This window comes from Strix uralensis, chromosome 3 (assembly GCF_047716275.1).
Source record: "Strix uralensis isolate ZFMK-TIS-50842 chromosome 3, bStrUra1, whole genome shotgun sequence".
Classification (NCBI taxonomy): Eukaryota; Metazoa; Chordata; class Aves; order Strigiformes; family Strigidae; genus Strix; species Strix uralensis.
This window is the reverse complement of record NC_133974.1, coordinates 26,905,327-26,926,942: the sequence shown is the minus strand read 5'-3', so window position 1 is coordinate 26,926,942 and position 21,616 is coordinate 26,905,327. Positions and strand designations below refer to the sequence as shown.

The following is a 21,616-nucleotide window of genomic DNA, read 5'->3' as shown; positions in this document are numbered from 1 at the left end:
CCCTCCATTTGTAAACCATGCCTTCAAGGCAAAGTCAGACTTAAAATTCATGCGAGTTAAGTGGTTTAGGTGAAGCAACTACAATATATCTCATTTCTAAAAGCAAATCCATTCATAGACCAACTCCAGCCTGCAACAGTCCCCAACTCTTGAAAGGACAGCTATTCAAGACCAAATAGCATTTTTGCTTTGAACACAAAAGGCTCATATTCAAGGTTGTGAGCTAAACCTCTTCACAACAGGCTTAAGAGCAGCAGATCAGAGTATAGCACAAGTTTTCTCTCATCTCCAGACTTAAATGGATTATTCTGCACGAGTTCTACAAGATGACCATAGCATCAAACTGATGATATTCTTGGGTTTCCCTCTCTCTGCTTGTTCCCAAAATACTATCTCCCACACAAGGACTTAATGACTTTAGATGGTATCACACAGTGACGGGTCTGGTTTTAATTATTGTACCAAAAATGTCCCAACTAGATGGAGCTCTTTAATAAAACAGGATTTTTCATTAACTCTCCATCATGGCCTGCCCTATTTACCCTGGCACTATATAAATCCTGCTTTTAAAAAAGCAATTTAGATTTAAACATTGTCTTCTCCTACCTCTCTTTTAGAGGCTTATTGTCTAAGTCAAGTAAAAGAGCTGAAAAGCACATAGTGTCCTGAGTAAGGATGTTTCATAGCCCACTTCCAGCAGGTCAGAAGCTGAGCTCCAGGACTGTCTTATAAACAGTCTTCTGTTTCCAGAAGAAAAAAAATAAAATCCAACCAAATCATGTTTTCATAAAAAGAAAAATATAGAAGTTTCCCAAGGAAAACCTTTGGTGAAAAGATACATTAGGTTTCCAAAACACTTTTGTGTGAGATGCCAAGACGTCTTTGCAATTGTATCCAAGTACACCTTGTGGCCATTTCTAGGAGACAAACTGTGTGCACATTTTGCCAAGGTTAAAGTTAAGTGCTGCTATGAAAATCTTATGCAAATGTGTACATAAACTGATAAAGACAGCACCTGTAAAAATCCATATAAACTGATTTGTCGTTAGTGTGTACTGACCTTATTTCAACTCAGTTTTCCTCATTCATGAATAAGAAAGCAGCAGTATGAAAGGACTCAGATGTTTCAATTTTTATTGCAAATCATTCGCCCCTGCAATGTTTCGTAACTATTTTAACTAAAGCAAGTTGAAGAATCTTTACAGTAACACTACTGCCATTAGCTGTAGTATTATATACAAATAGTCACATAAGCTTCAAATATGCAGCCTCATTTTATGGTCGTCCAGCTCTACTCTTCAATGCTTTCAAAGTTTTCTTCATGATTGGTGCAATTTCTTCAACAACAACAAAAAAGAGACCAGTTAGGATCACAGCTGCAAGTGACTTAAAATGGTATTAGCATAATATTATGCATATATTAATAGACAGCAAGTTAAAACAATTATCTTTATAATCTTAGGAAATTCCATTTACTTTTGATAGGCTTCTTTTCATGTTGAGTCATTACATGTGAGCTAGAGCTTCCACTGTTGCTAGCAGAGACTGGATCTGATGTGTTATTTCTGCCTCTGCTTTCTGGAATAATTTTTCTTTTAAAACAAGGAAATAAGAAAAAAGTTAGGATTTGATATCAAACTACTATTTGCTCTAATTTGCTTTGAAAGAAACTGATCACAAACATTTAAGACTTCATACATTGAAAAATCATAGGATAATTCATGTTAGAAGGGATCTCAGGAGGTCATCTAGTCCATTTCCATCCTTGCACAAATTTTCCATTTATTAGATTTGATGTATCTTATTTCTCTTTAAAATTAAATGATCATAATTTGTGACATACCCAAAAGTTTAGCAATGCCACTGTGATTCATAATGCCCTGTGCTCTAGTTTGCTCTTCATGTTTGTTTTCCTCTTTGAGCACAGCTGAACTGCTAGCTAGCTCTGACAGAAAATGAGGGCAAATTTACACAAGCTTGCCTTTTTTTTTTTTTAAAGTAGGAATGTCTAGCAAAAGGCACATTAACGACCCCTAAATATTAGGTTGGAATCCTCAATCAGCAAGACAAGGACTGAGGCAGATGCAGATACAGAGCTAAAAGACAGTTAAACCAACACAACATTAAAGTGTCAGCATGACGTCACCAATCTAAGCAGCCTTGTACACTTCAGAGCCAGTCACTGATGTCTGCTACCAGTTATCATACACCACTGCACACTGAACTGCAAACAGCAACCTGTTAGGGATCTGGATGTCTGCCATAGGACCATCTTAGCTCCTGCAAGACCAGCTTAATTTAAGATTTCAGCTGTACAAATTCTTCAACTTGTAAAACCAACAGGTTTTCAGAGGACATGGTCAAAGCAATGAGGTTAAACTCAACAGTGCCTAAACAAACTCTTGTTCCTCAAGAAGGCAAAGCAACAACCCTCTTACAGCTTCTTTCACACAACAGCAGTTCTTCCTAATTTATCATGCCCAAGAAAACAACATGCAGGGCTTTGAGTACATCATTCAGCTACAGGTCCAGAGACTACTGTAGCAGAAAGGACATTTACACTACTGTACTTTAAGCACCTAAACGGGAAGGCTGGTCTGTCACAGCACAGATACAACCTCCCACAGGGCAACTGAAAGCAAAAGCCTAACTTGAAGTGCCTTAAGCTACTGCCTTGGTGGGGTACTATCAGGTTGCCCAGAGAAGTTGTGGATGCCCTCTCCTTGGAAGTGTTCAAGGCCAGGCTGGACAGGACTTTGAACAACCTGATCTAGTGGAAGGTGTCCCTGTCCATGGCAGGCAGGTATAGCTCCCCAATTTTATCAACTAAAGGTGCAGCTATAAAAACATCGTATCTGGTGTAAAAAGCTTATTTTAAGTTCCTACATCCAAGCTGTCATTTCTGCCTCATACCACCACCATCTTGAGCAGTAAGTCAAGGCTGCTTGATGAAGTCAAGCTCCTGAAATTCACAGAAAACACACTTTCCCATCGTTCTGTAGGGGTTCCCCACCCCCCAGTAAACCCAGGTCAGTTCAGTTATCTAGTTCATGTGCCTAAGACCGAACAATTACTCAGCACAACTGCAGGCACTGCAGCATCATAACAGAAACAACCTAAAATGACTCTCCTGACATGTTCAGCCACACTAAGTCAGTCTTGCATCACATTTACAACAGCTTAAGTTTTATGCTCCCTGTTCCCAACTATCTGTCATTATCCACTGACATATTTGTCAACCTGCATAACTATTCCCTAATTCAGATTAATGAAAAACGTTCCACCTGCCGCTCCCTCAAAGGGATAATTTTGAGAGAGCTAGTTGAAGAGCAATTATGCCAACATGGGAACAACCACAGGCAATAGGGACAGGGGAGGGCACCATGCTCACCAGCAGCCACAGCAGACTGAGTGACCACATCTTAAGATACCCACGTTCAGGCAGCATGAATACTCTCTATAGCTTTTATGGTCCAACTGCCAGCACATGGACTCATCAACCCATGGGGTGCTTCTGAATCAAACTACTGATTTTTCTTTTGGACAAGAACAGATATTTAAACAGTAAAAACCAGTAGTCTGTCTCCATGTAGTTGAGAAGGAAAGAAGAGGTAGAAGCTGGTGCTACAGGTTTATCTCCCTGTTGCAGTCATACTCTTGGATACAAGAGAATTCATTAGGCTGGCAGGAACAGTAGGACAAATATCAGATCTCAGCTTTGGTTTTCATGGCTGTTGAGCTAGTCTGAACTAAGATGTCACAAAGAAAATTTGGCTTTGTGCTATACAAAGGAAACATTTATGGAATCCCAGTTTTCTCTTCCTCCAGAGATTAGTGTGGCTACTGCTACAAACTGACTGTTCCAGACACTCCTTTAAACTGCCAAAGAAGAAACCCACCATCAAGAGTATTAAAAGTTGCTGAGACTCACTCTGGTCAGCTATATCACTCCAGACAGCTAATTGGGATTTTATGAAAGCAGGAGAACATGTGGGGCTACTAGGCAGGTTTATAAATATGAAACATCAACACTGGAATCTCCCCACGATGTCAAGTGGCATTAGTGTAGTCCGGAGAAAACCAACAGCATCCACTCACTCTCCAGCTGGGAGGGTGAATTCATCACTAGCACTCTGGAGAAATTTGTGATGACAATTCATATGCAGCAGAGGAGCACACAAGACTTAAAATATAAGTTAGTTTCTAGCCACTAGCTGCTTAAAAAAGTAAATAGAGAGCTATTTGTAACTTCAAAAATATTTTGCCAGCAAGCTTTTGTACTGACAAAGACATCTAAACTCAAAAGCACAGTACAGAACACTTACTTGCACATCTTTACGGGATGAAGTTGGGTGACAGGTCCTGCTGTCCCATGGATTTCTTGCTGACGGCGAATGTTCCTGGGTGGTTTTGCTGCACCAGTCATATAGGCCATTTTTACTTGCCTGCCTAATACAGAGGCAAGTAGCAGAGGTTATGTGACTTTTTTGGCCCTTTATGTTCAAAGCTTTGTTGATAACATGGTTGTGTGGCAATTTCTAGGTTTAAATTGGAAAAAAACAGTTCAGAAAAGCAGAATCTGGTACCAAAGTAGTAACTGAACCATGGCAAATAGTGTATGCAGTCATGCATACAGTATTTCTTCATATTAACTTTGGTATTTGTAATTACATCTGTATTCTTTTAATTGTTGCTTAGAATCCTAAGTCTAACCAGGAAGGTAAGATCTGTCTACTGTATGCTCCAAGTATTATGCATTAATGTATTAATGCATGTATTTATTTTTTGAGCAACTCGTAAATTAAAAGGAACAGTGTTCTTTCTTGATGACTTCTCCTAGAGGCACAGCATTAGTGATCAGTGCAAACAAATAACTAAACCCTATATATTAAGCGTCAAGAATAGCAGAAGACACTGGGTTTTGTAAGTAGAAAAGCTAACCACAGATTTTACCTTTTGGTTTCTCTGACTGAGCTGAAGCAATACTTTTTGTAAGCCTCTTTAGTTTTTCTTCTCTCTGATTAAACAGTCTCAAGTACATTTCACGCCAAGACTCATATTCCAGAAGACTCTCGTTTTTAAAATCTCTCTGGCAGTGTTTCTTCCACAAGTGGTCAGACTCTTCTGTAAACATCTACTTTGAACACAAGATATCTTAAGTCAAAGATTTAAAAATAACATTTTCAAGACCCAATCCCCTGCTAGAAAAAGATGCAGAACGAATCCTACCACACATGTTGTGACAGGTACCCCCACACGGAACATGGCAATACCATGCAGAGATACTGACTTCAGTCTAGAAATCACATTAGCTTCAAATAACAGAGCACTATATTTGAGTTAATGAGCCATGCTTACAGGCTAGACTTGCGTTTCCAGCCCAGGCTCAGGCCACACCAGCTCTCAACTTTAGGTGTGCAGAGAAATAGCCACCTTGCACTACAAAGTGCTGCACACTCAGAACCTCGATGTTCAAATTCATCATGGAGTTGAAGTCCTAACAAGGTAGATAAGAAATCTACCACATACATGAAATCTCACCCCAGACACTTCCTGATTGGTATGCTTTGCAGCCTTAATGGTTTGTAACTTGAAAACAGTGCATTCTATTATGACTTTCCCAGATATTTCAGGGGTAAATACTGTGGCCTTTATTATTATTATTATTTTTAGAAACAGAAATACTTTTCTACCCACAGTGGCTTTCACTTAGTCATCAGTAATAATTCTCTGAAATTACTTAAATCCTGACACTTGAGAAAGGGAGGCTTGATAACAGCAGCTGAATTCAAAGAAATAAGTGTGCAAGACAGAAAGCCACTGTAACCCGCAGAGAATCTTTATCAAAAAGGGTGCAAGGAAGGCAGAAACAGATGCCTCATGTCCTCTGTGTTTCCCTGAAGTTAACAAGGCAGAATTTACCGGATTACATTCCTCTATTCGAAACAACTGCTCTGGTGTGCAACGTGTTAGAACAGGCTCAAGAATTTCAAAGGGCACACCTCCTACTTCACGCAGCGCTACAAAAAAGGACAGTACTTTCAGTAGGTCATTTCTTTTACTCAGTGGGTAACACCACTCAAACAACTTTAAAAAAAAGTTTAGCAAGTACCAACAGAACACGTTTTGAAGTCAGGCTATGAAAATATTTATGAATCAGCAGTTCTGTACTGACTGGCAGTTACATTTGAGGATGGAGAAAGCATCTTTGACTAGATATTGCCCCATCTGTAGTGATGTGCATCACTCCCCTCTCTGCCTACACAAGGGAATAAACAATTTCTTGATTACTCATTCTAATTTATGTAAACAAACGTGTTGGAAGGAAAAAAAAAAATCAGCAAGCTTTCTGGCTTATAATTTATGGGACAGTAATATTTTAACTAAAATTGGAACTTTTAAAAAGGTAAGCTTTCAAAATGAAACTACGTTTTAGCACAGCCTGCTACAAATCCCTTCAAGTACTCACAATCAATATTATTTTGAAGCACACGGATGCACTGTTCATACAGTGTAAGCATCTTTGAAAGACAGACTGTTTTAGAGCCGGAGTAAACTTGCATTTTAGAGTTCAGTCTCTGTCCTGTGAATTGAACCACTTCACTGACTTGCTGGGGTGCTTCTACAACAGGTGCTAGGGGAGCTGCAAACAAAACATCAGGCAGGGTTTCCTTTACCTCCTGACATTTTACAATGCTTTAAACATTCAGCTTTGAGAGAAACACAGCTGGTAAGACACATGTATACTCTTTTCTTGAAATACAAAGTCATGGCATTACAGTTTGGGGCTCTTACACATATGTGTTACAGAAGTCCATTTATCATCATCTAACACCAAGATAGCATGTACACTGCAAATGAGCTGCACCAACTCAAACCAGACTTACATTATTTAGCTCAGGTCTATAAGAGCTGTATTCACATCTAGTTATCATTCTGTTATCAGCCTACAGCACATTATTGACCTTCCCAAGTTATCCTAGAGAAACAAGAAGCTGCAACAAGAAGCTGATGTTTCAAGACCAGAGTGAAATGAAATCACTGAAACCTCACAGGAGCTGCTAGGGGAACCACTGGCACTTTGTGTCACCTACCTATAAAGATGTTAGCAAGTTCCTACGCCAAAGCTAGACCTAGTGCTTCCCATATTTGTTTTACCTAAGATTTCTACTATAGCTTTGCCTACTATAAGGTACAGACAGGAGTAAAGATAAATGGAGCCTGAAGAACTACCACCTGATCTATGCCTTCTCTACATCTGTGGTAACCTTCCACAGTATTTCTTTATTCAGCAAGCCATAAGAGGGAAGTCTTTATAACTCACTTCAGCTTCAACATGATTTCTACAGATGAGAAAATGAAGGGGAGGCATTTCTTTGTGATGGACAGATGAGCTAATATAGTTTATTAGGAAAGGGGATAAAGACATCTCTACATAGAGCTGTAAAAACCTTCACTATTTCACATTTACCAGCCTTGCAGACTACTTACCTTTAAAGTCTGCAGCATATGGGGGAGATGAGAATGAGATGCCTGTCAGAAATTTAGGCAGTGGGGTATTAAGAAGATCTTGGAGGGAATCCACCTTGGCCTGTACATAGTCAAGGAAACATTGCTTCAACATTACAAATTCAGGTTCACCGAGGCTTAAAATAAGCTACAAAAAACCCTTAAGCAAACCCCAAAGTTAACTAGGATAACTAGAATTATTGCTCTTCTGCACTAAAATTTACTCTCTGGATTACTTTTCAGCATACCCTTTCATACTCTATTTACCAAGACTACATCACAAAAGGAACTTAGTGGGATATCTGCAATCAGTGCATAAAAAGAGATTAAAGAATAGAGTAGATGCGTTCAGCTAACAGGCTTTCAGACAAATCACTATTAAGGTTAGAGGCATGCAGTGAATGAGACAAAACTGCAAGATGACAAAACCACAATTAAATGTTTAAAGGCAAACTAAATGCCATCATGAAAGACAAGAAACAGCTTTATACCTGGTCCTATCAAGTCTCCTATATTGTGCTAGATGAGCCATTTAGCCCAAAATTTTCACAGACTCTTGTGGAGGCTGGTAAGGACAGGTCCCTACAAATGCTCAGTATTACATGCAACATCTAAATTGGGTCTTAGGTGTCCTCCAATTGTAAGCCAGGCACTTGTAGTCCAAAACTTGCATCTCCCTGAACTTCATTTCAGTGTCTTTAATAACTTTTCATGACTGCTTGAACATCCAAGATTTTTCCTCAAACAGTTTATGCTGGATTATCATACACAAGCCTCTACATTAATATTACTCTATTTGGGACAGAAGATAGCACATTCAGATTGCATCTTCACAATAAATAAAGCCTGGAGCTTTCATATCACAGTAAAGATAAAAACTGAAGACACCTCTAATTCCCAGTGCACAAAAGGGCTTCATTTAAAAGGTCCAATTAATACACATGTTTAGATCTACCTTGGCTCAGAGGAGCTACTTAAGCTTCCTTCACTTCATGGGACTAGGATAGTCCACGTTATGAACATATATAAGCTGTTTTTATATGCAATACTGTGGTTTACTTCAATGCATTAAAAAAAAGTTTAGTTCCACTGCAAACCTAAGATTCACTATTAAAGAACCACAGCATCTCACAAAACACCCGTGCTATACACAAACAGCTGCTAGAGTCACAAACCAGGCTGGTCAAGAATAGAAGAAGGGGACATCTGTCCAAAGGTAAGTACCTTTACTTTGGGGGTAAAAAGCAGATTAGCTGATATGGATCAAAGACTATTGCCGTATTAGAAATAATCCTAAAAATACAGGACAAGTCAATGGTAAACTGCCAGTATGCAATAAGCAATCTTTTTTTTCCCCAATTATTGCAATTATTGGCAATTGCAATGTAGCTGATATATCATAGCCATGCAATCTGTTGCTTAAAACAAATACAGCTGAATTTCACTGAAAATAAGAGTCCAAAGCACTTATTCATCTGCAGTTTACTTATTATTCTCAACCATGCAGTGGCTTACCTTTTTATTGGGAGTTTCTGACTGATCACCCTCACATTTTTTTACATCTTCCTCTCCCTCTTTTCCATGAGAAAATTTTGAAGTCTTCTGTGGTAATGAGCTGTTCTGTTCACTGCACTTCTTTGGCTGTTCACCTGTAGAACAAGCCTTCCTCTTTCTTTTTTTGGTAACCTGATCATAATTAAGATAAGATTCAAAAGACATAGTAGGGGGCTCAAATTCCTCATCACTAGATAATTCAGCTTTTCTTTTTATGCCAAGGTTTTGTGTTTGTTTCTTCACATGCTTAGGATCTCTCTGCTCAGAAGCATCCTTACTAGGCTTTGCTTTCAGGGGTGAAAAGTCTTTATTGGCTGCAGAGGAACACTGCTTTTCTGAAACTTTCTTGCTGTCTGTGGAGGTTCTCTCTTTGAAGTCACTTTCTTTAGCTTGAGAATCGGTATCCCAGGAAGCATGCCTAGAACCACTGCTGCTACCTTCTTTATTATCACATTCTTTTTGAGACTCAGAATCTCTACTTTTGCAGGTCTTTTCACTGCAAGTACACTGCTTATTCAATTTTTTAGAAATGGGAGCATTACTGGAACTTCCAGAGGCCAGTACAGATGCTTTGGACTTCTCTGAAGGATTAATCTCCTTGGAAACAGAAGATTTTGTCTCATCTTTTTTGGTATTTTGTTTTCCTCCTCTGTGACCACTGCAACATAAAAAATAAGCTCATCCCATGCTACATCTGATGCTAAATTCTTGAACAAATCAATCTTTTTACCTATACTAGTAAAATTAAAAGCATTATATCACACCACGTGTCAATTTTACGAGACCCAGAACTGTGCTTTGCTCTTATTCTTCCATTATCTGTACAGAATCCTAAAGAAGCAGCTCTTGGGTCCAGCACCACTAAATACTGCAAGAATTGACAGTAAGATAAGCGGGGAGTTGGAACATAACCATCAGTAGGAAAACATGCCTGACAGTACTACTTGCTTATAACATGTTGGATACCACTTTTTACACTAGTCTCCCTGCATGTTTTATAACACAGACATGGTACTTGAAATAACTAGGAGACAGAAAATTGTCAACATGCTCTGTAGGTGGTATAGATTACAACAGGTCAGCCTTTATGCTTTGCTTCTCATAGGTTCTGGTATTTCTTCTTCCCACTGTGTGAACAACTTCAGGTTTAAAATGCACTATTTAGTCAATCTAAACCTTTGGCTTTCTCAGCTCAACTGCCTCAAGTTATCAGAGGTCTGCAAAACATCTAAAGCACAGACAGCCTGGCCACAGCCGTGGTGACAGCTTCATTCTGAGAAGAAATTGCATCTCTTCAGTGTGACTCCTCCAATATTGGAAGGCCCCCTCAGTCCACAAGCACATTATAGGAAAGTTCTCTATACAACCAAATGACTGGAGAGCTGCCTCATTTAACCACCACCTCCAGGAAGACAGAGCAAGCTTCCCACTTTCCTGAAGAAACGCAGAGCAGTACCCATCATTGGCTTAGTCCTGCTTGCATCAGCTGGGACCTAAGAACTTGTGCCAGTCAAAAAAAAGCAGTTGAAGTCTGAGTCCTGGCTGGCTAATTGACCAATACTAGTTGCTCTGATTTGTTTTCTGATATTTTATAAAACAAAGACTCATTTCCTCCATTCCATTTATGCATTTGTCCTAATGCATTATTTGTCATTCCAAACACTTTCCTAAGCTTTCCAAGCTGTATTTTATAAAGTTACACTACAGTACAATTGATCTTTAGAAAAAAGTTAGTTCACACCTACCTATTATTTTCTGGAGGAATAAGTTTCTTCCACTGTTTTACCAGGGTTTTAGCTACATTCCCAGCAGTGGAATGTTTCCTAAAACCGTTAACTGTTTTGCCTATGCCAGTTTCCTGTTGAAGATAGTGCAAGAAAGACGGGCAGAGTAAATCACAACTAACATCACAAATAAAACCTTCTCTAGAACTGCTACAAGCAGTATTAGCCTAGTAATCAGAGCAATCTTATGGCAGCTAAAGAAATAAATGCACTCTTTATACTGCAAACAGAACTGAAGGAAAGGTAGATATTTATAACCAAGTACAGGGAACAAGATGCAGTCTTAATTCATAAAACTAAAAGAAGTCATTTTCCTCCATTAAATCTACATATTTCAGGAATTTCACTTGGTTCAAATGCTTAGATGCGCAAAATACATACTGTTCCAGTGAATTAGATAATCAACTCAAATTCCCTTTAGGCTTATACAGGTACATTTTAGCATGCTAGAGAGCACATAAAATGGATGTATTGTAATCTAAAATGGATCTCAGTCAGGAGTAGTATGGGGTAGAGGGGTCAGAGGAGCAGAGTTCATATGACTAAACTCAGTCTCAGTTTCAGCCACAAGAAAAACCTTGACATTTAAAACCCATCATTTTCTGGTTTTCCCCAGTACAGTTATTGTCACATTACCATTGTGCCTTCAAGTCTTGCTCTAGTGAGTTTTATGTTAAGCACAATTATCTTGCAGACTTCGAGTGTATATAGAATCACAGGTGATTTTTTTAAATTGTGTATTCGCAGTATCTCTGATTCATTAACTCTCACTTTTACGATGCATACAAAACCTGGAATTCACTGGGTTCGCAGAAACCTGTTAATGCTCTTGCTAACTAGTGAAATGATACTCCTGTGAAGTCTGAACAAGAGCTATACATGTGCTACTCCCACATAATCAGCTCACACCTTAGAAAGCACTTGTATAGAAGCTAAATATCCTTAAAGTGAATTTAATTTGAGCAATATTGGTTTGGTAGGTCAGTATATTGCAAACAGATGCAAGAAGTTCGGTGGGATTATTTCCTAAAGCAATTTATGTTCTTCAAATGCATTAAAAATAGGTGGAGTCCTCAGTTGCAAGACATCTCTTTCCTCTATTTGACTTGAAGGTTTCCATCAAAATCTGCCACGTTATAAAACATGCAAGTTTGCTGGAAACGTGAACTGTCTGCAGAAGCCCTTTCATTTTAAACAACTAATTGCAATATGAGATTATTTTGTTTTCCAACAAAAATACAGAAATATTGCTGTATTCCAGTAGAAGTCTACCTGTGTTTAGGCGGGCAAATGCCTTTGCCTGAATAGGCCAGCCAAAAGTCTTAACTACCACATTTTTCTCTTATTCTTCAAAGAACTCTCTCAAAATACATGGTTTTCTTCTTCACAAAATACAGACACATTGCTCATAGTAACTAGAAGCTTCACAGACCAGTGTGAGAAGTTCCAATATAAAATTTCATAGGATGCAGCTTGGATAAGGATACAAGTCACAAGTATCCTTACTCGGTGTGCCTGCTCTTTAAATGCAAGAAACTAACCTTGAGCTGCTAATAAAAGACAGAAAATTGAGACAACTGACCTAAAGAATGGTTTGCCCGTATTTGCTTTGTCTTAAGCATTGACTCAACAGCAGTTTTACAGTGAGAAGAAACCAACCCTGAGTATCAAAGTGTTTTCTATATGCTCAGATTCATGCTCAGTACTACCACCGTTGGCATAATACTGCATTTGTGAAGTCGTATGCCCAGCTTTCAGCTGGCTTTTGGAAAAGGCTCCATGGTTCTTTGTACAGAGCTCTAAAAAAAATTATGATTAAGAGTTAAAACTACAAAATGCAACAACGATTCCAGACCCCTGACATTTACACAGTAATTCACTACAGAATAGTTTAATATATTATTGGTTACTTACCACTAGAATATCCAGTGATATATCCAACTCCTGTAGTACTTTAAGCATTTTTAAAATCTGGAAGAAAACATTAGATTTTTTTTAAACAAATATTCATAAATTCTATTCCGGTTTTCTCCTCCTCATCCACACGTTTAATCCAAAAATACTCAGTAGTGTCAAAAGGAATATCCAGTAAATTCAGGAGAATGTAAACACTCCTTTACTACACATCAGGACTGTGCCTGAGGTCTGTGCTGTGAACCAGTACAGTTCTGCCAACCCCTCAACTTCAGCAATACCAGCATATCCAGTAGCTAACAATTTACTACTACACAGATTACATTAAAGATCAACAATACAGTAGTACAGGCCCACACTTCTCATGTAGCAGTGACCCTCATTTGTCACAGAACTGATAAAAAAGCTGCATTATGCAGACCCAGCACAATGCAAAAAGCAGCAAGTCTCCCAGCAGGTCTCCCAGTCAGCAGCACCACTCCATCAGCCCAGGCCACAAAAGGACAACAGGGCTGGTGGGAGCCCAGTTTGCAAAAAATATGTTTTGAAAACTTGACTGCAATTTATACACTAACAAAATGAGCTCAAGCTAGAACAGCTGTTTTGTTTCACACGGACAAAGTGTACACCTGTTACAAAAAACATTTCCAAAGCAGAATATAATTTTTCAAATACAAAATGGCTCATCTTCCTATGAGAAGTGTTTAGTAACACAAAAATCCCATTTATAAGTGAAGTATAAATTTCTTTGGCAATGGGTATACAGCACCCCAGAATCTTGCAGCTGACCACACACAAGCAATTTGCCTTATCTTTCACAAACTTCCATGAAGCTATGTTATGTAGATGACAATTTATGTGCAACAGAAGAAAGCCTAAAGAAATGCTGTTAAAAAGCCTGGTATGCTAATCAAGTTTTTCAGATCATTGCCACTTCTAAACGCAGTGGCAGGAACCTGCAGGAATGCAAAACAGACTACCCAGAAATATTTTAACTATAATAACAGCTCTGATAACTGATGAACTGTCATTTATTAAATATTGCTTCTGACATGGTGTTGCAGGAGGTACAACAGGTACTAAAATAGCAAACTTTAAGAAACAATTTACAAAGAGCACTGGGGGAGTATTTTTCTCTACTGTTGTTCTAAGTTTCATTGTTCCTATAATGTATTAGTAGTGGAATCCCACACTTAACACTGAATTTCATTGTGTACAGTGGGCTCTATCTACATGCCTGGCATGCAGTTCTTCCTGTACATCATTCACTCTGCCCTAGTGTTTCTGAGACCTACAGAAGTACAGGAGAAATGCTTCGCAGCCTGGGAAAACATGAGAAAAGCTGTAACGGTAAGACATACGCCTAGGAACAGAGGTAAGAAATCAACTCTCCCAAAAAGTTCAGCTAGCTACAAAATGGCAGGATGCCTATGAAAAAGCTTCCTGACCAAAATTTCAGAACCAGTACAAAAGCCATGTGAAGTTCTGCTTATATCCAACTTGACACTCCCCGAGCTAGTAAGTTGTGTTAAGAATACACACAATGAAGTTAAAAATAATTTTGCACCTTGAGAGAACTACTCTTCCTTCCGAGAACAATTTAAGCTTAACATTTAACTTTTTCCAGACACTTCACAGGTATAGGCTACATATTTTGTGAGCTGAAGACTTTTTCTAAATAATCCCATCAAGGAAAAAATGTGTTGCAAAGATACTTAAGTAGAGAAAATAATAACTGCCCACAATGTTAATTATAAGCATTAGAAACCACATTGTCAGGCTAGTTCATTTTTTTATTTAATTAAAAAAATATATCCCCATTCATTTAATTTATTTTGCAATGAAAAAGGAAGTAATCCATTGCTGACAGGTTATATTGTGCTATATAGCATGACTAGACACTCAAGCAGTGCACAGCACTGGGAATAAATATCATAGGCCAGAGACAAACTTATATGAGTAAAAATATTAAAAGATGCTTTCATCAAGCTACAAAGAGAATGGGGTTTTTCAGTGTTTCTTCTTGATGGGTTTTCAACTAAGCTAATTCATAAAGCCAAGTTCATTTCAGAAGAACAGATTCAGGAAACAGGCAATTACTATTCATACGACTTCAAGCCAGCAGGCTAAATTACAAAAGTACCTAGATGACAAGCATATCCAAAAGCAGTCAACACATTTTAATGAAAGACAAAACTTTCAAAGTTTTCTAAACCAAAGACCACACTGTTCATTTTGCCTTCTTGATATGTGTATCACATTTGGCAAATTAAGACAAACAAGAGGGTTTCATTAAAAACAAAATAGAAAGCATTGATCAAAGACTCTGGCAAGCCTTTCGGGAGAAGCAATCCTGATCTTGAAAGCAGGGAACAGCTCAGGCTGCAGTGAGATTGGCAGCTATATATGTATGGGACTACCAAAGGAGAGATAGCTCCATTTGCGTCGTACTGTAACTGGGCAATGTAAATGGTATCATCCAGCCTGCCAGTAGTAATCACCCACCTCCGAGCCCTCCGCATTTAGAAGCAAACTTACAGACACAATCAGGAAACAAGCAAATTTAATTTGTGGCAAACATCAGTAACAGCAGAGAAAATCTGTATTTACCCTATTTGCTAGAGAGTTCTGATTCCTCTATCAAAGACTAGGAGGTGCTGTTTGCTTTTTAAAGCACAAATACCAAACTCCAGTATTTATCAGACTTTGGTGAAGGCCACAGAAGATATACTGTGAAGACACAGTAAAACCTGTCACTGAAACTAAAGCTTGTCAGAAACATGACCTTTGGTGTCATGATATTTATATGGTGCACCTTTACAATTATTGCATAAAATAAGGCAAAAGGATAAAGTAATTTATCTGAAGCCTGTTCTGAGCAGGCTTTCAAAAAGAAAGTGAAGATTGATTGTTGTGGTGCCTTGCTCTAACCATATCTTTTACCCATCTAGCTCTTCTTATCTCACTGGACTTTACCCAGTAATTTTCCCCCAAGTTCTTCCATACACACAATACATATGTAACCTTCCACTGGTTTTCAGACTACTTTGCCTTGCATACTACTAGCAGCTATACCCTCATGGAAAAACTCTATTAACTTTTAAAAGACATGGTAAACTTTACATAGAAAAATTATGAAGGCCATAAAAGTTACCTCTACATACAATTCCTGAATTATTCTACATAATCCCTAAATATTGATTTCTAAAGAATGATCCAAAGCCTTTGGGATTGTTGTTTTTCCAATAAATGACACTCCAAGCAAGCCCAAGACATGGGTCTTCATGCAGTGTAAACAGACACCAGAAGCAGAGCCTTGTGGACAAACTGAGAGCTGGAACACACATACTGGTGTGAGTCAAAAGCAAAGGTGACAATAGGAGCAAGAGCGAGCCAAGACGAAGGGGAGGAGGGAAAGCAGGCAGGCATTTGGAAAGTAGAGGGCAATGGTAATGAGCAATGGCTAAGAAACATGTGAGCAAACAAAATTTTCCAGAGTCAAAACTGAAAGCAAAGTGATGATAACAGATCCCAGGTGTGCCAAGTTTAGTCTCTTCCCCCTGCACCAATGTTGCTCCATCATCCCTTATATAAGCATTGTACAGTCTCATTTTTTCTAGCTGAGCCTGGACCCTCAGGAAGGATGAGACCCATTAACAGGTCCCCAGACCATCTGTGGTCAAGGGACTGACTGAACATTTTTTCACCACAGTAACTCTTTCCTGCTTCTCTCCTTCCCTCCTTGCTCACCAGCTGCACCTCTCTCAAAGGGATTCCTGTAACTATTTAGTTCATTCTCTTCTATAACACAACCCATAAAATTTCACCAAGTCCATAACTTCTGCCTGAGCTAGACACCTCATGTGAAAGAGCACCAAGACTTTGAAGACAACGTGTTAGAAAAACCCAACACATTCCCAAGCAAGTCATTCGCATGCCCTCAGTTAAAAAAAAAAAACACCAAAACACTGACCAAACAAAAAAAACCCAACCAAACTGTTTCCCTAAAAAAATTTTGTCTAATTTTGTCTTCAGCTGCTGAATCTAATGATCTATTTCTGATAATTAAAGGAGTCTTCTTTCAAACATCTTATACAACACAGAAATGTAAACACTAATCACACACTTGACCTTGGTTTTTTAGTTTCCGCAGGTTATGCTAACCAGAGCTGTAGCCATTCTTTGGCTGTCTTATCTTTCCAGCTGGGCAGTGTTGTTTTTAAAAACAGTCCCCAGAACAGGACATAATATTCCTGTAATTGTCCCTCTAATACTATATAGGGGTAATAACATAACCCTGCTAAGCTACCCAAAGATAGCATTTATTCCATAAGCCACTGCATTGTACTGCAATTTCATGCTCAACTGGTAATACATCAGAGCTCCAAATCATTTTCTGAGTCAATGCTCTCCAAAATAGTCCCCTATCCTGAGTGACCTATATTCATAGCTCCTAGCTGTGACTTTCCACTGAGCCATGTTAAAATGCATGTTGCTCAAAAGAGTGTAGCCTAGCACATGATCAAAGTTGGTTTCTAGAAGAGTCTCTGACACAAATTACTTCAGCATTTAAGGCATTTCCCTACAATGCTTGCTGTCTTCTAAATTTAGAAAGATTTGAGTAGCACCATGTCAAGAACAGATGCATAATTACCCCCCACCACAAACCCACAATCAAAACCACAAATCAACATTGTTTTCTGATGAGCCCTGACACCTATTTTTGGTGAGTGCAACTGAAATCCATTTTATGTATTGCATCAGGTCAATAACATTGCTACTGTAATCAGCATCATACAGAAGCAACTCAAATGCCTTAAGAGATTTGTACATATTTATGACAGTATCAGCTGAATATAATTTGAGATAAATTTGGCAATACATATCTACATAGAGCCTCATCGAGTAGCATGGATCATGGCACCAACCTCTAATTCTGCATCAGCTACAGCTTATATGCAACATCATGCAGCTGCTCAACACAGTCCTTCATGATCAATGTCAATTACAACCATTTCATTTACCTGTACAAACAGTAGCACACTACTTTCTTCCTGTCCTGATGAACTTCCTTAGTACCTTGAGCATCACACAATACCGAAATCATTAGTTCTGTTCATTCTTTGGTCAATTCTCTGCAAATTCACAGGGTATCTCTCAAACCATGCACATTAAGAAGCTTTTGACATGAACAGTCGATGTTCTGAATCTTCCCTGGTCGCTAGCAGATCAAAAACTATTCAACAATTATTAAAAAGTGCCAAGACAAATATTCTCAAATATGGGCAGAAATATTTGACACCACCACACTTACCTACATACACGTCTGTAATATTTTTATTATTCCTTCCACACATACCTAAAACCCTCCTCTTTGCCTTTAAAGATATCCACATGCTTTCTATTACTAGATTTACAATTTATTAGCAGTGCATTTCATGACTGTCAATTTACAGCTGTCAGTTTCTCACTTCCCCTACCACCCCTTAGCCCCTGTTATCCATAAATATTTCTATTTCACTAGACACAGTTTTACCAGCAACAGCAGAAGTCCTGCAGCACCACCATTAGTCCCATTTTATGCAGCACCTGCTTGCACTCATCCCACGAAATATGCGCATTTCCTCCCTTAATAGAACCAATCTGCAAGGGCTATTCACATTTTTCACTTGATTGTACTCTGAAACTTACTGTTTCAGGATCAATTAAACATTAGCTACCTGTAGAGTTGTTTCTTTCTTTTCCCTTTCAGTCTCTTGTTCAGAAGAGCAGCATATCAACACCAACCCCAAGTATTAAAAAATTCAAAGACTATAATATCTGATCGTTTCTGTAGCACAAGAAGAAATTTTAGGTTCATTGAACTGCAAATTAAAACATCTGAAGAAGCACCTGCGCAGATATTTGCATTTTGGACAGATACAGCCTACAGCACTGGCACTAAGGAAGATAGAACATTATGGACTAAGAAAATCAGTATTTCCTATATATGCATACACATGCACACTTTGAAAACACACAGTAGACATGATTAATAAGTGCGCTTTTCAAGTTCATTAACTACCAAATACAATGCAGATTAAATCTTACTGCTGCCCTCTGCCTCCAAATACTTCCACAAACTTGTTGCCAGTTTTAATGTCTTAGAAATCTGTCATGGCAAATGCAATCTGTACTTTCAAACTGAATTTAACCCTCAAAAAAACCCCCACCCTTTCGAATACACCTTCACTCAAATGTGATTTATTAATTCGTAAAACACTGAGGTCAATTGGGCACATACTGCTTTGTTCTCATTTTCTTCAGAGTCCAGGCTGTTGCTCAGAGAAGGGAGAGTGCCCTCTTCCCCCCACCACCCTGGAGCCTGTGCTTATCTCCCCCATCTGCCTCTCAGTACCTCAAGAGTGTCAAGCACAGCTTCCGCAGGCTGCTCTGATCCATCTCCCCACTGACGTTTGCTTGCTTCAAGTATTCCTTATCTAGTCCTTGCAGCTACTGAGCAGCCCCACTATCCTACTGAGGTTGTTTAATTTCTTTCAGAGATAAGAGCAGCTTTGTTCTTGCACCAGGAATAACACCACAGGGTGTGACAGCTCCCACTCCTCTTGCTGTGCACCGTTAAAGCAGAAACACCTAATTCACCAAGAAAAGCTCTTACGAACATAGAAATTAGCACCCCAGCTGCTGTGTTTTGACCTTCTGGCCAGGCTGAAAAGACTTGACACAGCCAACGTTACCTGTTAGATGTAAAGACATGACACCCACCTGACTGCACGCAGGGCCTCTTGGCCACCCACAGAAAGCTTGAGCCCTTACCCACCCGGGAAATAACCACGCACCTGACCACTACCCAGCCCTCCTTCAACTCCTCCTGGCCAAGACAACGGAGGGAAACAAAATGGAGATCCCGGGCCAGTATCTCTCCCCCCCCCCCCCCCCTCGGCGGCCCAGCGGGCTGCGCTCAGCTCCCACAGCCCTCCCCCTGCTCGGCAGGGCGGCAGCCAAGGCCGAGCGGGGAAGCGGGAAGGGGCAGCGGGAAGGGGCAGCGGGAAGGGGAAGGGCGGGCCCAGGTCGCCTCAACACGGAAAAGGCCAGCGGGCTCGACCGGCCCGGCCACGGGGCCTGGCCCGCCAGCGGCACCGACACACCCAACGCCACGCCCACCGCTGCTGCGTTACACAGATACACGTACACATACACAGTGTACGCTAGGGGACCGGGGCAGCCTCCTGACGGCCCGGGGTGGAGCCCCCGCCTTCCCCCGCCGGAGCCGACGCGGCCGCGGGACGGGTACCTCCGCGGGCTCCTGCGCGCAGCGCAACCGCTGCTTCAGCTTCAGCACCCTCTGCGCCGCGCTCCGCCTTTCCGCCATGGCGCCCGGGCGGCTTAGCCCGCGTTCGCCCCTCTTGTAGCAGCGCCTGTGGCGTCATAGGTGGCTCCGCGGCCAGGCCGTTCCTTGGGAGCCGTTCGGGGACGACGGGGCATCTCCCCGTCCCCATCCCCGCCGGAGACCAGCGGTGCCCGTTGTTTCCTCAGCTCCCCCCCGGGCTTTCTGCCTCTCGCCGCGCCGCCGGGCCCTCCGAGCCGCCCCACGGCTACATCTGAGCTTTCCCCGGGGGTTTCGTGGTCGGGGGTCGATGGCCTGAAGCATGGCGGGGCCCTGGTGACAGGCGGCACGGGCCTGAGCTCTGCTCTCCGGTCTGACGGAAGGCAGGGGCAGCCCCAGGGCCCGACCCAAAGCAGCTCTTCCCTGCCAGGCTGTTCGCTGATAGCTGCGGCTGACCTGGTTTGCTACATGACTGGCAGCAATGATAAAGACTACGTGCTTTTCTTTGTGTCTTTGTTTCTCTTTCGACTTGTATTTAAATATGCAGTGTGGTGCTGAACAAGCACAGCTGTAACTGAAGTAAGCCCATGGAGGTGAGTCGAGGGGGGGAACTGCAGCCTGCCCCAAGAAATGCCGTGGCGTGTGCTGTGGCCCTGCAGGAACGGCGAGGGAGGTCGGTCAGTGCAGCCCTGCCCGCCCCGGAGCAGCCGCGAGAGGGCGGGGGGACACCGTTAGCGTCGGAGCCGCTTGCGCTTGCTCATGCAAGCTGCTACGGTTACCTGCAGGTAATTACGAGGTCTGTGGCATTTCTGTTGTCCAAGCCTGGCTGTAAGGCTGCTTGGCGGACCTTAAGCACAGTGGCTTGCGTAGGGGTAGCAAGGTCAAGCCCCGGAAGGCACCCACAGGCACCCTACTGCAGTCCGAACCTGCAGGTGAAGGCAGCGCTCAGGCTGAAGAGGGCATCCTTTTCTTTCTGGCCTACCTTTTTTTTTTTTTTTTTTTTTAGGGGAACAGAGCACTTTCGGGTCCTGCAACTTTCATCATGGCTCCTCTGTGGTTTACCTAAGGTCACAAAAAACATCGGACAGGGCATCGGTCTTTGGTGCTGAGTGAACTGCGCACCTGAAACAGGATCTCTGCCATGGAGCTTGCTGGGGCTGAGCACGTGCTTGAAAGACTCTTAAGCTGAATGAATCCCTTCTAAAAATATCTATGGGTTTGCAGTATTTCCTTGGAAGTTAATGTAGATATAATCAAAATAGATATATAGAACACCCTTCACTCTTTAAAGCAGTGTTTGGGCAAGTGTTAAAAAGAGTGTATCCGGTCTGAACTACAGGGGAATTTTAAGTAGGCAAAAGTCTGGTATTTGCATGTTAGGGTTACTACTCTTGCAAAATAGATCTCATTACAGCTTGGCACAGCGTATTGCAAATTTATCAGTAGAGAAACCAAAATAGCTGGTAGGGAAATACAGTAAGTACAGGGCTCAGGTTGGATATGGAAAAAACAAATCCAGGTCCCTGTT

At 40.8% G+C, this 21,616-nt stretch overlaps 1 protein-coding gene across 1 annotated transcript; it reads right to left on the bottom strand.

Annotated features, from left to right (window-relative positions):
• Window positions 1-1,117: 1,117 nt before the first annotated feature.
• On the bottom strand, window positions 1,118-20,400 carry LOC141940603 (elongin-A-like). Its single transcript, XM_074861738.1, is given in 12 exon segments — window positions 1,118-1,337; window positions 1,477-1,592; window positions 4,326-4,449; window positions 4,954-5,134; window positions 5,923-6,020; window positions 6,470-6,643; window positions 7,492-7,591; window positions 9,025-9,721; window positions 10,809-10,921; window positions 12,762-12,818; window positions 20,056-20,166; window positions 20,168-20,400. Coding segments are annotated over 12 exon segments (1,926 nt in total). The 5' UTR covers window positions 20,261-20,400; the 3' UTR covers window positions 1,118-1,275.
• Between the last annotated feature and the right edge of the window lie 1,216 nt (window positions 20,401-21,616).